The 21,621-nt window shown below is 41.0% G+C and overlaps 1 protein-coding gene across 4 annotated transcripts in view; it reads right to left on the reverse strand.

Moving 5' to 3' along the window:
- UTRN (utrophin) overlaps positions 1-21,621 on the reverse strand; it is a gene marked incomplete at its 3' end in the record, with an annotated part of 317,155 nt that overhangs the window by 13,610 nt on the left and 281,924 nt on the right. For 3 of the 4 annotated variants that reach the window (XM_081905086.1, XM_081905087.1, XM_081905089.1), the window contains 6 exons: positions 17,743-17,854; positions 9,210-9,346; positions 7,995-8,033; positions 7,598-7,663; positions 6,405-6,470; positions 450-608 (listed from right to left, as the gene is read on the reverse strand). In XM_081905086.1, the coding sequence (XP_081761212.1) occupies positions 450-608; positions 6,405-6,470; positions 7,598-7,663; positions 7,995-8,033; positions 9,210-9,346; positions 17,743-17,854 (579 nt within the window). Of the gene's footprint in view, positions 1-449; positions 609-6,404; positions 6,471-7,597; positions 7,664-7,994; positions 8,034-9,205; positions 9,347-17,742; positions 17,855-21,621 lie in introns of those variants that run through there. The other variant, XM_081905088.1, reaches the window with a different exon arrangement.

Consider the following 21,621-nt stretch of genomic DNA (forward strand, 5'->3'; position numbering starts at 1 on the left):
AACTGCATTCTTAAGAGGAACAGTATGGCTTTGGCTCACTTCAAATCAAGTTTAAAGAAGAAAATAGAATGATTAAATAACTGCCTTGAATTTAAACGAGGAGAGGGGAGGCCCAAGCTAACCAGTGGAGGGTTCCAGGCATCAGGACTGGGTTGAACAATGATTTATATTGGAGAGTTGATTTATGGGGTGAATAAAGAAATAGAGTAGAAGAAGAGAGGGGATAGTAGTGGCAAATAAAGGAAAAAGGCAATTCCCACCATTAAATTATTGGAGGATGATTTGGTTCCTCTGTTCCTCCTGTTTCAGGGGCAGATGGTGCATGTGTTCTACTTGTATTTTTTTTTTAAGTAATCTCTAGTGCTAGTGCCCTTTTCACAACCAAGCCTGAAATATATGAGCACATATATCAAGATATGTTAATAATGCACAAGGGAAGATCACAGCACCTTTGCTCCTCCTCAAGGTCAGCAATGATGCGCTCAAGCTCTCCTCGTTCTTCCTTCTCCACCGATTTCAAGATCTGTGCTGGGCTCTGTGGCTGACTCACTGGTGACTCCCCTCCCAGAGTCTGGCAGTACTGCTGGATAAGGGCATGCTCGTCTTCCCTAGGGAAAAAGAAACCTAGCATAAATATCTTTTACATGACTAAGGCATAAATAAGAATTGCTATAAATTCTTTACAGAAATAATCAAGAGTGAAGCCATGGTGCATTTACAAATTACATATCTTATGGGATAGCTGCAAATCTTGTAAGATTGCTTATAAGATGCAAAACTGCAGTGATGGATTGGCTTAAAGGAAGAAAAACTCTGATTTCAGTATCTATCTTATTAAATGCTGCTTGAAACAATTATAAGGATTGTCCTCTGCTTTCTAAGGCTATGTTCTTATGCACAGTTAGGTCTAGTTTACACCCGTATACCCAACAAAGCAGGGAGGGTTAAAGTGATGTAGAGATTCACACACAGCTGGAACTCAGTTTCAGCTGGAACTCAGTTCCGGCACCCCTCAGGTGGGCACCATTGCCATTACAAGACAACAAGGGAGGTGTTCCTGGTGAGTTCAGGCACCCCTTTTTCGAGAAAAATAGCACTGTTCACATACACACACATTGTCACATCTAGGAGGTCATGTGGGATAGGTGGGCACCTCACAGATTTGAATAATCCACCCCTTTTTCAGCACACAGATACAAGTATATTCTCAGGGTGAAGTGGCACAAATGAACTCAAAGCCTACTTCCTTGTCCCACTGTGGGACAAGGAGATTACCATGTCGGAGCAAAGTGTGAACTGGCCCTTACACGTACACCAAACTCATATTTTAGCAGGACACATACATACAGGATGACAACCAAAAGCTATATGTATGCATGACCTCATTGCACTGTGTACATATCAGAGTTTCCAAAAGGTTGGGGTTGCATTATTGTTTAGCAAGAATCTGGAGTTGTTCTGACCCTGAATAAGGAATGTATTTATTTGCAAGAGAAACAGCAGCAGATGCATCTTTTGAAAACCAGCAACAGCTCTCCCAACATTTTGTGCTTTGGACATCTGTTTTCCCAGCAAAATGTGTTGCACTCTGCATAACAACTTTCATTATAACTCTTGAAAAGTTAGATAATGAGCAAAAACAGGAAAAATATGTTCCCTGTATAAAAGCGGAGAGAGCAGACATTTTTAGATTGCACTTTCAAAAAAAACAGCCTGATGAAGAGAAGAGGAACAAGAATTCCAGGTGGTAGACTATCACAGGTAAGATAATATTTTAAATCAGGCATGCCAAAAATTGTTGGAAGGGCCTAAAGGTTATCAAGTGCAACACCCTGGCTCCACACAGACCAAGATAATGTGCACATGAGATGCTTTCTCCACACAGCTCAAACCACAAAGTCTAGATGACAGTATGCATTTTCATAAAGCTTCCTAAGGATCAGATGGCTTCAGATGACTTAAGTAAGTGAGTAACAGATTGCTAGTCATAGAGATTAGGATAAGAGAGAGAAAACTGAAATTTGGAAGCTACCAACCCCAAATTACTTAAAAATACATTGTAAAGAAATTAAGCAAATTCTGTGACAGTTGGAGAGGTAACCTTGAAATAAAATGGGTGATGGACTTCTAGACCATTTCTGGCATACCGCAACCACCTCTCGCAAACCTGAAGTCATTCTTATGTCAGGTATGAGGATGGTATAGGAGTAGCTTCAAAGGAAAACATGAGAGATTAAAGTGTGGCTCCTTTGCTGGAGCAAGGCACCCTCTCTCTACCCAGCACCCGATGGGCGGCAGGACTGTGCCTTGCTTCAGTATCACAAAGTGCTTTGTATTGAAACTACACATGTTCAATATGTGCATGACTGTGTATACACACATCAAAGTGTCATAAAGGGCGTAATAGGAGCAGGGCAGGGTGTTTGCAGGCTTTTTCAATGGGTTTCAATTATATGTGATTTCACCAAGGCATGCGGTGGCTTGGAACGTATCCCCGCGTAAACGAGGGGCTGCCTGTGCTGCTAAAATGGAGGAAGAAAGGAGGAAGGGATGCAATACAAGCCCCTTTGTGATCCTGGAGCCAGCCTCTCTGAAGGCATGCTGAGTGCACACCTTCAAAGAGGCCCATCATCATTGGGACATCAGGCCTCACTCCACCTGTGGGTCATTGAGTCAAAAATATTCTCCCTCACCAAGCCACTTATATGGAGGTTGGGGAAACTTCCCCACAATGGGCCTGGTGGAAGCCAGCAGGTGTGGGGTATAACAAACTTATTTTAATATTTTTTGTATGTAGATGCCTTAATGGAAGCCCCAGGATATATTATTCCATTATGTTTTGCAGACAGATTCTACATTGCTGTTAACTAAAAGGTGGTGCATGGAAAATATCGTATATCACAATGCATTTTTGAGGGGGGTTTTGTGTGAAAAAAGCTCATTTTCAATGGAAAATAAATGTACATAGCTACATGACATTAAAAGGTTATTCTGCGAGAACTAATTTATTGTGCAATTTTATTAAAATGTGAGCTATATCCATTATTCATTTCCTTTTAATTCAGAGGTTTCCATGTTAGTTCAAAACATGCAGCTTTGCTGTTATCTTCCTTTAGTTAGCTTACACAAATCTAACTGCGATACTGCGATTGTCCTCGGCTGAAATTTCACTGCTGTGGAAGCTTCAATGTAATTTTCGGCTTTTACAGCACTCTAAAGTTATGCAGAATAAGAATTATCCCTCTTGAAATATGTAATGCTCAGCTGCCAGGTGAATCAGAAGTGAAGGAAAATAATTTTGAACAAAATTGAAGAATCTGATTACAGTCATCATGTTTGCTAAAAATAAATATATTCTAAATCTCTTTAAATTATAGAGTACAACTATTGCTTTTGAGCAGTCATGATCAAAAACATGAGGAGCTGGAGGCACCTCAATGCTATCACAATATGCTAATAGGAAATTCAGGGGAATACATAGGATCGGGCCTTAATGGTTATTTTGTTTGTTTTTAAGCCGATATCAGAAATCATTACCTTCATTACAACATAGCAGGGTTCAAATTTCAATTTCAGATATAAAGTGGCTGTTAAAACATACTCCCCCCCTTACTTCTGTTTTATTATTATTTTAAAAACCAAGATTGTTTTTCAAGTCGGGACCTGAGCACACATGCAGAAAAATATTCCATGACTTCAGAGTCACTGCAAATCTCTAAAGTACAAAGTGTTCAAATATGAACTTAGGTCAAGCCCTTAATTATTCTGACACCAGCCTCAGTGACAGGGAAAGGATTGAGATAAGTAAGCTATGCCACTATGCACCACATTAAGTCCCATAGTCCAGAGTGCGTCTACCCCCCACGTTCTGCTTTTTCAATCTCAGATGTTTTGCAGAGGACAAAGAGTGGGTGTATTGATTCGTCTATTATAAGCAGTATGCTCTGCAACTGATAACACTGTACTTCACCGAAGTAACACCTGACAAAGAAGCACCATCTATTTATGGAAGAGATATAGCCTTGTTACAGATGCCGCTCCCCCCCCCCCCCCAAATCTGCTTTTCTAACTGACTGGATTGAAAGGCGGAGTATTGTGCCAGCCTGAACAGCTCACCTGCCCACAGTTTAAGACAGATCTATCAGCTGCACAGTGACCCCAGTTGAATTCTTCCATGCTGACAACCCATGCTAGAAGAAATGACGAGAAGCCTGCAGAAAACCCTCTGACACTGAGTCATAATGATACTGGAAATCCAGCTCCAGAGAAGAAAGGGAGACAGCAACTATAGATCAAAATTAGTGTGGCTCACACAAATAGTTATTACTTGCCCAAAAACTTTAAGTTCACTTAAGGCAACCAGCACAGTCTTCCATTGTGGAGGAAGGTCATTGGAAACTAGAGCGTTTTGCTTAATACTGAGACCACAGAGAGGGTTGATGTAAAATGCAATGGAAGCTATTTTTCACTGCCACTTCTTAAAAGATGCATCTGTAAATGAGTAATCTCATTTGCAAGTGCCAATGAAAATCTATATTACGCCACCATGTGCCCTCATCTACACACACACACACACACACACACACACACACACACATACACACACACCGCCCTTCCTGGTTCAGAAAACTGGGCTCAGGGTGGCTAACAACAAATTTAAAACACTTAATTGTAATATAACATAAAGCAGCATAAAATACAGTATAAAAGCATGAATAACAATAAAATTTAAAGTTCAAAAATCAATTTGGGGGAAATCCATCCAATAAACATTAGATAGGCACCAATAACCCCTTCATGGATCACTGCCTTGCCGTGGCGAAGGGGCTTGAATAACTCAGAGAAGCTGTGAGCTATGCCATGCAGGGCCACCCAAGCTGGCTGAATTAGTCCTACTTGGGCCAGCAAGGAGGCCAGGGGAGAATTAGCTGTGGGGTCTCAGAGTGGGTAATCGTCATAAAACGGGAGGGGGAGGGAAGAGAAGGGAAATAAAAGATCAGGCTGAATTCAAATTAAAGGCCAGGCAGAATAGCTCTGTCTTACAGGCCCGGCAGAAGGAGGTTAAATCCTGAAGAGCCCTAGTCATGGGACAGAGCATTCCACCAGGTCGGAGCCATCACTAAAAAGGCTCTGTCTCTGGTGGAGGATAGTTTGACTTCCTTAGGGTCCGGGACCTCTAAACTGGTTATTCATGGACCTTAAGGTCCTCTGCGAGGCATACCAGGAGAGGTGGGCCTGTAAATACGAGTGCCCTAAGCCACAAAGGGCTTTAAAGGTCAAAACGAGCACCTTGAACCTGACCCTGTACGCCACCGGGAGCCAGTGCAACTGGTAAAGCACTGGGTGAATATGCTCCCATGGCAGGGACCCCGTGAGGGGCCTCACTGCAGCATTCTGCACCCACTGGAGTTTCTGGAACAGTTTCAAGGGCAGCCCCGCATAGAGCAAATTACAGTAGTCAAGCCTGGAGGTGACCGTTGCATGGATCACTATGGCCAGATTGGGGCAGGAAAGGTAAGGGACCAACTGCTTAATGCGTCGAAGATGGAAAAATGTTGCCTTGGCTGTTGCTGTAACCTGCACCTCCATGGAAAGGGAGGCGTCAAGGATTACACCCAAACTCTTAACGGAAGGCACTGGCACTAACTGGGCCCCCTGCAAGAGAAGGGAGTTGGTCCCTCAGCCCCATGCCATCCCGACCCAGCCAGAGGACCTCTGTCTTCGAAGGATTTAATTTTAATCGGCTCCCACGAAACCATCCAGCCAAACCTCCAAGCATCTGGTCAGTGTCCGGGGCCGAGTCGGTGTGGCCACCCATCAGCAGATAGAGCTGAGTGTCATCAGCATATTGGTGACAACCCAGCCCAAAGCTCCGGACAATCTGACTAGTAATGTACAAGCAGACCACAATGACATACTGGAATCTTTATCCTAGAGCGAAATACAGCAAACATTGGGCCAAAGCTAACAAAGTAGCTCGTTGGTAGAACTTCTCCAAACAGCTTCTTCCTTTTGTCTCCCCATGCACCCCCTAAGTATGCAGACTGGAAGAAAATCTAAAACAAAAATGGGTTTTGCTCAAAAATTAGCTATGAGAACTGTTGGTAGGAACCTTTCTTGTAAACTACAGTATATTTTTGTAAGGAAATACATGCTGCCTCACACACAAAAATAAACCTCTCCTCTGTACTAAATTACTCTCTTTGGCTTATTGAACTCTGCAAGTTTATGCTACCAGCTTACATACTACCAGTTTATACTATTATGGCAGTGTGACATTAACGCAGATCACGGAGAAGTTCTAATTGTTACTTGCTGGAAGCTAAATTCCACTGTAATTGGTGAACAATTACAAGCAAAGGAGTTGACCTTTTTTAGCAATTATACTTGTTTAATTTACTTACACACTTCCTGTGGTGGAGCTACCATCTGTGAACAGAGAACCATTGGTCCGTTCCATCTGGGCCAGTCTAAAAGAGAACAAAAACTCAGGCAAAAAAACCCAAATAAGACCACACTTCATTCTGCTTTGAGCCTACTTTAGGTATGTTAGTTATAGTGTTAGACAATCAATGGAACTGAATGTGAGGATGACACACCAATTCATAATTGATTCCACTGAATGTTTTCATGCTTAAAATCTATACCCATCATGTCATCCTTTCTTTATAAACTGCTATTAGATCACTACTTCAATTTTTGTTGCTTCTTCATCAAGATTCATCTTCTTTCATCCTATCTTTTCTATCAAAACGTTTGTGCCTTTCAGTGGATCGAGGAGGAGATAGCTAAATTGCAAGCCATGTTCGGCTGACCTTCTAAGTGAAATCTACAAACAGTTTGTCTTACTCATATCATTTAGGCCTGGCTGTAGGAGGATGCTTTTGAAATCAATGACAAAGCCATTGTACTATGTGTATTTCACTGAATCAAGGCAACATGAAAATAAGCCCTATTGGAGGGTGTTAAATATATTTGTGAAAAACATATAGAATTATATTTAAAATGGAAAAATTGAAGCGAAGACTGGAGTACTACCACCTGCATGAAACCTATTGGAAAACTTGCGACATAGGGAGACCCTGCTCTGTTTGCTTCCTGCATCATAGATGCAGATGCTGGTGATGAAGAACAGGGCCTTCTTATTTGTGGCACCAAAATTATGGAACTCAACCTTAACAAATCTTGCCTTCTTTATTAGTTTTAAGAAGTCAAGTGAAAACAGTTTTCTTTCATGTGGTACTTGGGATCAATTGAGTAATGAATCTGTGATTCATAATATTTCTGTTGGAGTTCTCAATTTTTCTTATTTTAAATGTTTTAACCTGTTTTACTATTGTTTTTTGTGTGCCACTTCATGGAACCATTCAAGTAAAAGAAGTGCTTAAAAAATTCTATAGCCAGTCTATAATATTGGCCATCCTACAGCAGCTCTCCAGATGTGCCATTTTAATTAAATATTAAACTTTATCACCTTACTTTAACATTCAATACAATTTTTTGTACAGGTTTGTACAACAGACTTTTAAAAGCATATTCTATATTGTCCACATCATGTTCTGCAATGTAAATAAAATGTACTTTTCCCTGTGCTTACCTATTGGCATACTGCTCTATCCTGGAGTGTGTGTCGTCATGAAATAGTTGGGGAGACTGGGAGGGACTGTCAAACCAAAGAGTAAAGGAAAATAAATGAAGACCAAATTGTAAAAAAATAGAAAAAAATTAAAAAGTTTAGGCACACATAATGTTGTTCATACGAGTATTCATTAGCTGAGGAGTTCATGCAAATATATTACTAACTGCACAACATTCATTTACTTGGTTACAATCTGAATTTCTCCAGTGCCTATCCAACAGGAATGAATGAGAGATGCAGAAGAGCATGGTTGTGCACAGGAAGAAGCCTCATTAATTTTCATAGAACGCGCATAAGGAATTCTTAGTGGATTTAACCCAGCACCTCTTCAGGTGCGAGTATAGCAATTACTCACTCATATTGCTCTGGCCACATACTGATGAGTGTAATAGGACTGCAAGAAAAACACACACACAGACAGAGAGGGGGGAAAAACAGAGGACAGCAAAAGTTAATGCAGTTCAAGCAGGTAAAAAGCATGATCTGTTTATCCATTGGCCCTCCCAAATACTTTGGTTTAGCTATGACTGAGACATTAAAAAGTGAACCACAACAGAGACTTTAGCACGCCCTGCTCAAGACATTCAGACAAGCCTACCCAGATATGTAGAACACTTTTCCGTGTTTTAATCTGCTTTTAGCGTATTGTTGATTTTGATTAGTATTTGAATGTTTAAAATACTTGTCGATAATTGTTTTTACTGATGCTACTGTTTTATTTTTTTGTAAACTGTGTATAGCATGTTATTGGGTTTTTTGGTTTTTTTTACAATCAAGAGGTATATACCTTCAGCCTTTTGAAAAGCAAACGAACAGCAAATAGCCCCAAACCAACTTAACTTCACTATCCCACGGCCAGAAGTGGAACTCTCTTAAAACCTCATGTCCTTAACCACTAGGAATTTGTTTAAATTTTCCTAAAACCAACAGAACCAACTGCTTTCACTGGGAAAATTCACTCTGATTATGCTGCACAGTTGTATTTGATTCCAGCATTTAGGTGTACTATCCAGTTTAAAAACTTTGGCATGGTTATTATTGAACAAAAGGGGAAGCAGAAGGCAAGGGTATTCCAGAAGTGTGAATACTACATAGTAGTAATGCTGACTGAACTTTCATCTTACTGCAGTTGAGGTGCCTACATACCTAGAAAAATACAGTTTAAGACGAAAAAGTCCTTAAGAATGAAAGTATTTGTTGAGGACATCTTAGGCAGTAGCTGCATTTTCTCCTCCCTCTTTTTCAATGAATGCGCTTTTGTTGTTAAGGAACAGGTTTTCTGGGCACAATCCAGCACAATTTAAGCACTTTTAATATTAATCATTCAAATCAGCAGAACTGAAAAGTGCTTAGCTTTAGCTGCACTGGGTCATTTCATCAAAACATTTCATATTGCTTCCTTAATCAGTCATTGTAGCTGCATCTAAGTTTTAATGCACAATTCTTGCCTTAATCTATAATTCACTTTAATGTTCTTGGAATTACTGTGGCTTTTAACAAAAAAATATGTATTAACGGGAGAAAATTGTATATAAAAACCCATTGGTCTGTCTGTGTATTCAAAACTTACGTCTCCAAATTGTCACCTTCTAGAACAGTTTGCACTGGTAGGTAGCCAAGCCGTGGGTGTTTAGCAAAATATTTCTTTGACCGGAACTTGTTCTTTAGCACTTTGGTGAAATCTCGTACATCTTCTCCTGATGTTGTCTAGAAAAATGAAAAATACAGAGAGTGCAAATTAAATATTTTCAATTCTGCTGTCAATGACTAATACTGCCAACTGAAATAGTAGGAAAGTGTAAATGGCAATGATTTTAAGAGTTGGGGCATTAAAGATAAACTTAAGCTGAACACAAAAGAATAAGATTAAATAAGCCTGGGACTAAAAAGCAATTTCTTCATTTGTTACTAGCTTTACAAGCCAGCAGTTCTTAAATTATATAGCAACTTATATACATTTTTCAATTTAATAAAGTGACTTGCAACAAATGCTAGAACTGGCAAAATGCTAAAAGCTATCCAATTACGTTCAAAAGGAAAGGTAATTTAATCACAAACATTAGAGACTATTTTAATCCTCCAAAGTACTTTTTTTTTTTTGTAAAACTGAGGATTTTTAGCTTGAGATTCTGTTGCTACCTCTTCTCCAGAGGTATCAAAACTAAGAAAAAAAATAAACACTGCCTGCCAATCCTCACAAGAACACAGCAGAGTAGCACAGTAAGTGGTTGTCTCTACAGCCAGAGACTCCCAATTCAAGCCCCCCTTTAGGTTTCAGTCTTAATGTCAACAAACATACAGAGCTTCTGAGAAAGAAGCTTGGTTAGAAGCTGGTCAGAAGTATCAAAGGGTTTATTGAGATGACATTGCTGTAGACAAATGGAAGATGCAAAATGTATAATAATAATAATAATAATAATAATAATAATAATAATAATAATAATAATAATTTATACCCCACCCATCTGGCTGGGTTTCCCCAGCCACTCTGGGTGGCTTTCAACAGAATATTCAAATACAATAATCTATTAAACATTAAAAGCTTCCCTAAACAGGGCTGCCTTCAGATTTCTTCTAAAAGTCTGGTAGTTGTTGTTCTCTTTGGAATCTGGTGGGAGAGCGTTCCACAGGGCGCGTGCCACTACCAAGAAGGCCCTCTGCCTGGTTCCCTGTAACTTGGCTTCTCGCAGTGAGGGAACCAGCAGAAGGCCCTCGGCACTGGACCTCAGCGTCCGGGCAGAATGATGGGGGTGGAGACGCTCCTTCAGGTATACTGGACTAAGGCCATTTAGGGCTTTAAAGGTCAGCACCAACACTTTGAATTGTGCTCAGAAACATGCTAGGAGCCAGTGCAGGTCTTTCAGGACCGGTGTTATGTGGTCTCGGCGGCCGCTAGTCACCAGTCTAGCTGCCGCACTCTGGATTAGTTGTAGTTTCCTGGTCACCTTCAAAGGTAGCCCCACATAGAGCACATTGCAGTAGTCCAAGCGAGAGATAACCAGAGCATGCACCGTTCCAACGAGACAGTCCGTGGGCAGATAGGGTCTCAGCCTGCGTACCAAGTGGAGCTGATAAACAGCTGCCCTGGACACAAAATTGACCTGTGCCTCCATGGACAGCTGTGAGTCCAGAATGACTCTCAGGCTGCACACCTGGTCCTTCAGGGGCACAGTTACCCCATTCAGGACTAGGGATTTCCAAAATGTTCATTAAGCACTGATTCAAAACATCTTTAATCATAAGTCTGATCATATTTATATTGATTATATACCGTATTTTTCGCCCTATAGGATGCACCGGCCCATAGGACGCACCTAGGTGTTTTTTTGGGGGGGGATAAAGCAAAAAAAAAATGTCCCCCCCCCCAGGCACGGGGCTGGGGCGGGGGAAGCCCGAGCTTCCCCCGACCCCAGCCCCCAGAACAGACTGCTATCCGCAAGCCTTCCCCCACCAGCCCCGACAAACTCTGGGAGTATTCCCCACCTCCCGCAGAAGCTGTGCGCTCTTTAAAGGGGCTGCCCGGCTTCTATTGCCTCTTCTAGCTTGGGGATGGCTGCGCGCAAAGCCTCTCCAGGGCAGCGGGGTGCCTTCACCCCGCTCTCCTGCAGAGACTAGCAAGGCTGTTCCCAAGCCAGAATTCCCCCACCTCCCGCAAAACCGGCAGAAGCCGTGCGCTCTTTAAAAGGGCTGCATGGCTTCTCCTGGCTTTTCTGGGAGGTGGGGGGATTCCCTCACCTTTCACAAAAGCCTGCAGAAGCCGTGCAATCCCTTTAAAGAGTGTGGGGCTTCTCCTGGCTTTTCTGGGAGGTGGGGGGGAAGTCGCGCCAGGCTCCCAAGGCTTGCGGATAGCTTCCTGAAGCCTGCATTTGCCCCATAGGATGCACACACATTTCCCCTTCATTTTTGGAGGGGAAAAATGCATCCTATAGGGCGAAAAATATGGTATATATTATAAATTAAATATATAATAATGTATTATATAATGTATAATTATAACAATAAATGCAAGGGTGCTCTTGGATCCAGCATTTTAAGTGGATGAACATGTGGCCTCTGTAACTCAGAAAACTTTTTATTAGTTTAGGCTAATATACCAATCATGGCTCTTTTGGGACAGATTAGCCTTAGTTATCCATGCTCTGATAAACTCTTACTTTTTGACTGCAAAGTGTTGCATGTGGGTCTGCCGTTATAAGCAGCCCAGAAACTTCCGCTGGTCAAAAACAGGATAGCAAGACTGTTAAGATGGGTAGGATAATAATATCATGCCAGTGCTTTGTCATCCGTTTCTAGTCCACTTCTGGATCCAATTCACAGTGCTCTTGCATTGACCTTTAAATAGCTTCGGATCAGATAAGCTGAAAAACCACCTTTCTCCCAAATATATCTGCCCAGAGCCTAAGAACTTCATCTTGAGGCCCTTCTCAATGTGCCCCCATCTAAGGAGGTGTGGTGGGTATCTGCCAAAAAGAGGGCCTTTTCAGTGGTGGCACTCATCCAGTGCCCTCTCCAGGGGGACTGGCCTATTGCCTATGTTATAGTCTTTTTGGTGCCAGGTGAATACCTTTTAAATCTTAAAATCCTATCAGACTGGATGTTTTTTTTATGCTGTTGTGAGCTTGTTATATTGATGTTTGTATCGGCTTGTTTTATGGTTTTAGATATTTCCATTTTATGGTTTTATTTGTGTGTTTGTTTGATTTTAATTTCTGCTGCAAGCAAGAGAGTTGTGAAATAAATAACGAATGACTAATATGTGGGTGGCATTGCAGTCAATTGAATCCCTACCCTAATAATAGAGACCACATTGGTTTGCATTATAGAAAACAAAATCATCACGATGCCAATAAGCACAGAACAACAAACAATTTCTTTGTCCGTTGCTAAGGCTATTTGTGAGAGATTTAGATACCTTAATTGCAGATTGTGTTTTTTTGCTGGTGGTCAAATAGCCCCCAATGAAGTCTCATCCAGTATGCAATTCCAAAACTATATAGGAAACACCTATTCCTCAGTAGTTGGGTGTTTGTTGGCCTTGTGTGGTTTTAAAATAATTCAAGATGGTTTTAAGATTGGTTTTTCAGATGTTGCATGGACAAAATCCATTTCACTTTGCTTGACTTATTGCTCCATTTGTTCCTTGCCATAGTGTGAGAAGTGCTGAAGCTGACCTTTTTCCAATTCCATAATTTCCCTTTGAGGCTTAAAACTAGAGGAGAGCTTTTTAATGCATCCCTGCCAGGGAGCACAGTCACTTCTATTGAACTTCATCATGTTGGGACAACGGAAGATTTTAATGTATGTGAGACCTTATTTAACCTAGCTTTCCCCAGTGCTTGAAACTTTAACAGTATACAAACCTTTAAATAACTGTTCACACTTGTTTGTGCTGATTTCTTTAAAGGAAATGACAAGCCACAAAAGCCACCAACTTGGATGGCTTTAAAAGAGGATTAGGCAATCTCATGGAGGATACAGCTGTCAGTGGCTACTAGTCACAAGGGCTCTGTACTACTTCTGCTGTAAGAGGCAGTATGCTTCTGAATGCCAGTTGCTGCGAACCACAAGTGGGAAGAGGGCTGCCACAGTAAGGGCCTGCTTGCAGGCTTCTCACTGACATCTGGTTGGCAATGTCTCAACATGATGATGGTCTTTGGCAGGATAACTTTCTGTGGAGCAACCCACAGCTTTTTAAGTACTTCACTCGTAATACCATATTATTCCGAAAGCAGATTGATTCTTCAGAGCTCCTCTGCAGAGTTCCTCCTGCCATTTTCATTTCCTCAATAAAGATTGTCTGTCAGAGCTATTCACTAAGGAAATCCCATTTATTCACATCAAGATACAAACTGTTGATTCTGTCTGTATTATAACAATAGCTACAATTGCCGTATGGAAAAATAACCCTGTGGTGGAGTTAAAAGTTGCGGAACTCCTGAGTGAAGCACTTACTGGACTATAGGAGCAGCTGCATACTAGCCTATCCAATTTAAGTGTCTCAGTTATATGTAGTTTCCATTCTGTTTTTCTACTCTAATTCTTGCAGCCCACAACACATAATTAGATTACCTTTATGTAGTAAGTCTGAATACAAGAAAAAGATATTGCTATTTGAACAATTGTATCAAATTCCTAGAAACTGTCATTTCAGTGAGTTGTTTGTAATATATTTAGGCTGAGAAGTATCAGATCTTACAAACTTGTGTTGCAATCTGAGGCTTTCTTGAATAATTATGTACTTAAGATAATCCAAGGATCTTTTTACCAGGCCGTCCAGATAATAGTACTTGAATGCATCTCAAAATTGATGCTCTTATCCAGCTCTTAATTCACCAGTAGAACTTTCATAATTCTTCCTAGCTGTCATGTGAAATTAAAGAGATGCCCTCTATATATTTACTGCAGGAACATGATCTGCTGGTAGCGGTTAGAGATGGGGAGGTTTATAGAGGCATTTTCAAATTGTCCCATACAAAGACTGGCAACTTCTTAAGTCATGTTGAATCTATGGCAATACTCTTGACCTGCCAGTACAATTTTTCATTAAAATGGAAAAATATGTTTTGTCCAAATAAATTTAAGCCAGTGAAAAAACAGAATGAGGAGGGTGGTAGTGATGTTGGGACATCATCTTTCAAATTCATTCTGTTAGGACCTCCTGTTGTGTGATGCTGATATCCTGAACTTTCTGTAATTTACTGATAAAAAAGAAGTCTTTAATGTGGGATTTGAGCTAGGCAACCCCTGGGATGGGGGGTGGGGGTGGGGACCCTACATATTTAGAGAATGGCTCATATGTGGAATTGCAGCCTGCCTGGTGGAAAAAATACCTCTCTGTGGATTTTAGTCAATATATAACATTTGGTGTTTTGATTAAGTAAATATCCATAATCACTTTAAGGAATAGAGGAAGGCATTGCTCAGATGTAAGGTAGCTTTGATGCTGAGTCCCATTTCTGGAACAGGATCACAATCGCGTGAAAAATAGAAATACATACCCTATAATTGTTTATAAATCTTTCACAGTCATGTCTGCTCCAGATAACAACACTACATTCCCTTATCAGCTGGTACTGTAATAACGTTTTCATCGCTGAAAGTGTTATCATTTTATTCTGCTGACACTGGTCTGAAGTCTATTGTGTTTGCTTTAAAATATCAAGCAGAGCAATCCAAGCAGTTCTTCAGTATTTGCTAAGGTTTTTTCCCTAGTAAGTGTGCTTAGGTATTGTAACCTGGCTCTTTCAGAACCAATTTGCAAGAAACCTGGACAAGTGGCTTGGACAAGGGGAATGAAAGTAGAAGTAGGCTAAAATAGCCTGTTCATTGCAGAGATGGGGAATCTGTGCTCCTATACATGTTGATGGGTTACCACTCACACCATCCCTGACCACTGGCCAAGGTGGCTAGAACTGATGAAGGTCAAAAAACATTTGGAGGGCCACAGATATCCCATCCCTGGTATACTGCACAACATGGTAGGGTTCAACTCTGTCTGAAATAACCTGAATCTATGACTCCTACCACATTTGAATAATTCTTATTCTTATTTTTAGTAAGGTAAAGGACCCCTGGATGGCTAAGTCCAGTTGAATTTGACTATGGGATGCTGCACTCATCTCCGCTTTCAGGCTGAGGGAGTCAACATTGTCTGCAGACAGCTTTTCTGGGACATGTGGCCTACATGACTAAACCACTTCTGGTGCACACCGTGACGAGTGCCAGAAAGCATGAAAATGCCCTTTAAAAATTTTTAGTAGAGCATGCCAGGCAGGTACCTCCTCTAGGTAGCATGTCGCAATCTACATCCTCTGCATGTCACTTAGTTCGCTTATATAATCCACAAAGGAGAGCTATTTTTATGATGTCTAGGTTTTTCTCAAACTCTGTTTTATTTTTGTAACTGCTTTTACCTTCAGCTTCCATTGGAAACACCCACACAATTGGCCCTGTTGACGTGGTTGAAAACCTTTAAATATCACAACTGTGACTCCATGGAAAAAGCAGTTTTCACAGTGTGATTTTAATTAGTGCTGCACTGAATTTTCATTTTTCTTTTAAAATGTGGCATTTAGGATGGGGGACGCAGCTTTCATCAAAAGACACGTCACTACTTGCAAAGAATCCAGAAAACTATTTTATGAGCCCCATAGGTAATCTCAAGCATTGCAAAAGGAATATACTCAAGAACAGGTATCAGCATTATCTAGAACATATTCAGGGACATTTCACATTTCTTATTAGCATTTCTTATTTTCCATGAAAACTAATTAGTAAAATTTATCAAAATAGTAACAATATTAAATTATTTTTTAAAATTCTACTACTAAGAATTTTACTTTTTTAAAATGTAAGATCAAAGGTAAGATCATATAGATTCTATTTACAAAACATTTTTCGCCTTCATTTTCAGTTAAGAATGTACAGGGCAGCTAACAGCAAACAATGGGTTGGATACTGTTCAGCACAGTCCTAACTGGTATCTACTCAAAAGCTGATAGGCTGAATTCATGGAAAGACTCTCCTCCCTGCAAGAGAGGGGAGTGGTTGTGGGCGGGAGCCCGAGCTTCGCCCCTAGCAGGGGGCGTTTGCCCCCTGCCTTCACCTCACCTGGCTGGCGCCCACGCCCCTCAGCAGGCATCCAACCAGGTGCCTGAGGGGGGCGTGTTCAGCAGCCTTTTGCTGCGGTGGCAGCCTTCGCCCGGCCTCATTCTTCATCCTGCCTTGCGGCTCGGGTGGCGGTTAGGCATTGGAATAATGTGTTTTGCTGTGTCGAAGAGCTAGGTGTGGCCATCGCCTATGCCTTCAATTTTTAGGGGTATTCCGTTAAAGGAATCTGGCGGTCGTGTATTCTGTCCGATGCCTGCTTGGCGGGAGGCCATGGCACGACCCTCGGTGACATTAGGGGTGAGCCTATAGTTGGATCGGCATCAACTGGCTCCACCTACTGGTGAATAAACCCACTTGTTCAAATCCAATGCCTAAGCCAATACCTTTTCACTGCTGTAATCAATAAAGTTGTGGCCTTTCCTTGCCCATTAACCTTATATCACGTGTCCGTGTGTATTCTTTCCACATTGCGGGGGTCGGGTCCTCGAACCACAAAGACTCTCCTCCCTGCAAGAGAGGGGAGTGGTTGTGGGCGGGAGCCCGAGCTCCGCCCCTAGCAGGGGGCGTTTGCCCCCTGCCTTCACCTCACCTGGCTGGCGCCCACGCCCCTCAGCAGGCATCCAACCAGGTGCCTGAGGGGGGCGTGTTCAGCAGCCTTTTGCTGCGGCGGCAGCCTTCGCCCGGCCTCATTCTTCGTCCTCTCACCACGAGTCACCCACCCTCCACTCCCCTTTTAGTTAGGGCTTAGGTCACTGGCCTTGCTATGGACCTTAGGTTGGTCGCCCTGGTTGTCTAGGGGGCCTGGTAGGAGTTTTTCCATTTGGCATTAGGCCTTTTTGGTTTTTTCGCCTACCTCGTAGCAATCGTCACAACTTTTTGTGGTATTGGTGGGTAGGTTAGGCATTGGAATAATGTGTTTTGCTGTGTCGAAGAGCTAGGTGTGGCCATCGCCTATGCCTTCAATTTTTAGGGGTATTCCGTTAAAGGAATCTGGCGGTCGTGTATTCTGTCCGATGCCTGCTTGGCGGGAGGCCATGGCACGACCCTCGGTGACATTAGGGGTGAGCCTATAGTTGGATCGGCATCAACTGGCTCCACCTACTGGTGAATAAACCCACTTGTTCAAATCCAATGCCTAAGCCAATACCTTTTCACTGCTGTAATCAATAAAGTTGTGGCCTTTCCTTGCCCATTAACCTTATATCACGTGTCCGTGTGTATTCTTTCCACATTGCGGGGGTCGGGTCCTCGAACCACAATTATCAAATTGGTGATGTTGTCTTTGGTAGGGGGGGGCGTATTGAGTATTTTTTTTTATTGTGAGCTACTTTGAAAGAACCTTGGTCCTGAAACTAGTATATATATATTTTTAAGGCCACACCACTTAAACAAAATAAATGAATCAATAGGTTCCCAAAGAATGGGAGAGACATGAAAATTATGGTATAATCCACGAACAATCTATTAGAAAGAGTCAGTAAGTGACTACTCACTGGTATGCAGTACTCCACCATCGGGTAATGTAATTTATGACCCTTTGCTGTACGACCAGAAAAGAAACAACTCTGACAGACATCGTAGTTGAAATGTTTCAGGCTCCGATATCTGTGAATGTAATGGGAAAATTATGAAGGCTCCATTTTAAGGACATCTTAACCACTTTGTAGCCCGTCTCCATAGGCTCTGAAGCTTGAAGTAGATCTCCACACAATCTTACTGTTTGGGCTCACCATCCTAAACCTTTATCCCACTGTGTTACCATTTGCCCATCGTCCTATTGTAATTACTACACATTGCAGTGTTAGCAGTACTTATATTGTGATATGTTAAGGAGCCCAAATGAATGGGAGCAAGCACAGTGAACTGCATCCAGATTTTGCTCATGCTACTCCTACTGGTGGAAAGGTGGGAAGTGATTCTCCCCATTTTTCTCTTCCCTCTACAGTCCCCAGCAGATTGGGGTAGGGATTATAGGGGGAAACCGCCTTTCAATTCCACCCCACGTTCCATTAGTAAGATTACTCTGCTTGTTCAGAAGTTTTCTGCAGACAGAAGGACCGCTTTTCATTGATGGGAAACAAAGTCTGGACCCAGTCTTGTCAACTCTATTTATTTATCAAACATGCATTTTTTAATGCTGCTTTTCAATAATTTAATTTTCAGAGCAGTTCAGAACAATAACGACAAAGTACAATCCATTAAAAGCAATAAAATTCATAAAATAAAACACAATTTAACAACCAAATGTTCAACGGTAGCAGGATAAATCCTCAATACCTATGAGCAAACAAAGGTATTCATTTTCAAAGATTTTATGTGGGTCTCAGAGGAGACAAATGTAAGACTTGGGATTGAAATTTCCTCAAATCTTTGGAACTGACTATTGTTATGGTTGTTCCCTCCCTGACATAAATAGTAGGTACAGGGATCCATATTTGTCTTGGGATCGTGGCAGGGGTGGGTGGGTAAGGATGCTATAGTCATTTGCCCCTCACTGGAATCCTGATCCCCCACCCAATATTCATTCTTTTTATTATTATTTAAAAAAACCACTCATGGAATTGCTACACATCTGAAACTGCCACAACTAGTGTAATTTTTAGGAACAGGATATTGAACTGAGTAGAATCTTGATCAAAATCAGATAAACAGTTTTAATGAAATCTAAGTGGAAGCACTGCTTGGTGTGGCCCATGTTTCATTATTTATTGGCTGGCACAACAAGACACAATCATATTTAAAATATTGTTACTGTTATTATTTAGATATATTACCTACGCACCCTTCACTTTAAGGTTACAGGGCAGGTTAAAATGGTTTAAAGCAGTTCAAAAACATACAACTTGCCCAAGAAGAAATATGGCCCTCTGGATTCCTTATCCCTGCTCTACATAAACAACAACTTTAACTAGACCACAGCATACTAATAACTCCTACTAATTATACTAATAAATGTGAAGAATCTCATTTTCGCTGTACCTTTCAGATATTAGGAAATACATTATCTGCTTTAAAGTTTATCTGGCTTTTAGTCTCATTTCTGTAAACAATTCTCAGTGCAGCTCACAGCATCTTAAACCAATGATTCAAAGTAAAATAAATGAAAAACAATGGGTGATAATCCAGTGTTAGTCAAACTCAGAGTAGCCAAAGAGATGTGAAGACCCATTTGTGAATAACAATTTATGCCTTACTTTTTCCTTCTTCTCATGCACATAAAGGCATATAGCCACATTATATTTCCATAACTATGTTTACCATGTTACTGATTCTAATGTAGGTTAAAAAAAGGGAAAGAAGCACTCTTATTCTGGTTTCCAAGTGCTTAAGGCGCAATCCCAATGGTCATACTCCAAGCCCTGCCAATTAACCACTTATTTAAACAATGTATATGCCACTATTTAAAATATATATAAAATATTTGGAAACTATGTGATTTAATATTTTAATGTACATTCTTAAGGCAAGGAGTGATCAACTGTAGGTGATTCAGGCTGTGGATGAACCACTTTATGTGATGCTGACATCTATTGAGTAAAAATCTTTCAACTTTTATTTTGGGGGGCCCAAAGTTTTTTTCTGAACCTCTGAAGTCCAAAAATACAATATGGGAACAAGTGTACAGGGTTGTGCCATCAAGAGGCAGGGAGGAGTATATGGACTCAATGAAAGGCATCACATTTCTAAAGACTAACAACAAGTGACAGCATATAGAAAGCTGATCTACCCGTGCTATACAGCTGTTCACTGAATTTCAAAATGACTGTCAGAGACATCCAGCAATATGCAAATTTAACGTCAGAAAGTGTCAAGTGACTAAGACGAACACCTGAGAAGGAAGCATTCATTAATTGTAGCATTAATTGTAACCTGCCTTGAGAAAACTGTTTTGATAGGCAGCATATAAATGCCTATATAAATAAATAAAGTGATTGACAGCTAACACAATTAGTTCTTGACCCTTACATGTGTTTGGGTGACAAGCCTAGTACGAGATCTCATTATGGCTCGGAAATTTCCTACTGGGTTGTAACAGTTGTGAAATCAGTGGAGAACATGTGAAGGTAAGACCTTAGGTTTCCTATTGTCATGATCAATTGAAGAATCATTTTACATATAGATGACAGAATTAGAGAAGCAAAATATACTCTTTCTCTCTAATAAATTCTGTGGAGCAGAAGATAGAACTGGTGATACACATTGCTATATATCTACATTCGTTCAACATTAAAATGGCATTTAAAGAACCTGAGGCTTTGCTTTCTTAAAAACAAACTTAGAAAGGGTTTTTTATACTTTAGCTTAGTGTTCAGTGGCATTCTCTAATGATGCAGGTAGATGATAATAATTATAATGAGCTACAGATATCAGAAATACTAGATTGCTCTTCTTGTAGAAGACAGATTATATTCTTTTGTGTAACAAACTTGTTAAGGCAGTTCATGCTACAGTAGATAGATTGCCATCTAGGTTTGAGAGTGATTGCTTTAGTCAATTCTATGTAGTTTTGGAACTTTTTATAGCTAGATTTAATGCAGATGTCTGCTATTTTTGTTTTCTGATGCATGAATATATGTTTATAATTTAGAGAATTACATTTAGAGATGCTGAACCAGCTGTTTCAACGTTTTATGTGGAGCCCTGTTTTTCATGACCTCCACTGTAATATCACATTGGCCATATAATTCACCTTTATGAGTAGATGCAGTAAAATTCAGCTCACTGCAGTACAAAAATTGCCACATTACTTTCTGTGCTCTCAGTGTTAGTGTTCCTTCAACTTCTCTTTAGTTCAAGAGTGAGACACCAGTGGCCCTCCAAGTATTGCTGGACTCCACCCATCACACCTGAAAATTGACCACGTTAGCTGAGGCCAATGGGAGGTTGTAGTCTCAGCTTGCCAAGCCTGCTTTAGCCCAGTCTGTTTTGCTATACCTTGCCTTCTCAAAACAGAAAAAGCAATAACATATGCAACTCGGGTTCCTGCCTTAAAATGGCGGAATAATTTTTTTAAAGCAATCTGAAGATGTCTTGTACAATACAAAAGAATGAAACAGAGAAAATATGCATTCTACCAGATCTTATGTGAGAAGATTAATGGTTTTGTAGCAGCAGGTATGTAAGTAGGCTATGTGGTAGTTCAGGGCTCAGCAGCCTTTATTTAACTAGGCCACATGTGCCATTTGGGGGTCATATGTGGAGAGCGGCATGACCAGACCCAGGTTTGGTGTAGTGGTTAGAGTGTTAAGACAAGCACCTTGGAGCTAAATGTTTGAATACCCACTTGTCCATGAAGGTCATCTGGGTGACCTTGGGCCAGTTACAGCCTCTTGGCCTGACCTACCTCACAGGGTTGTTGTGGATTGAATGAT

This window comes from Podarcis melisellensis (assembly GCF_964234715.1).
Source record: "Podarcis melisellensis genome assembly, chromosome: 3".
Taxonomy (NCBI): Eukaryota; Metazoa; Chordata; class Lepidosauria; order Squamata; family Lacertidae; genus Podarcis; species Podarcis melisellensis.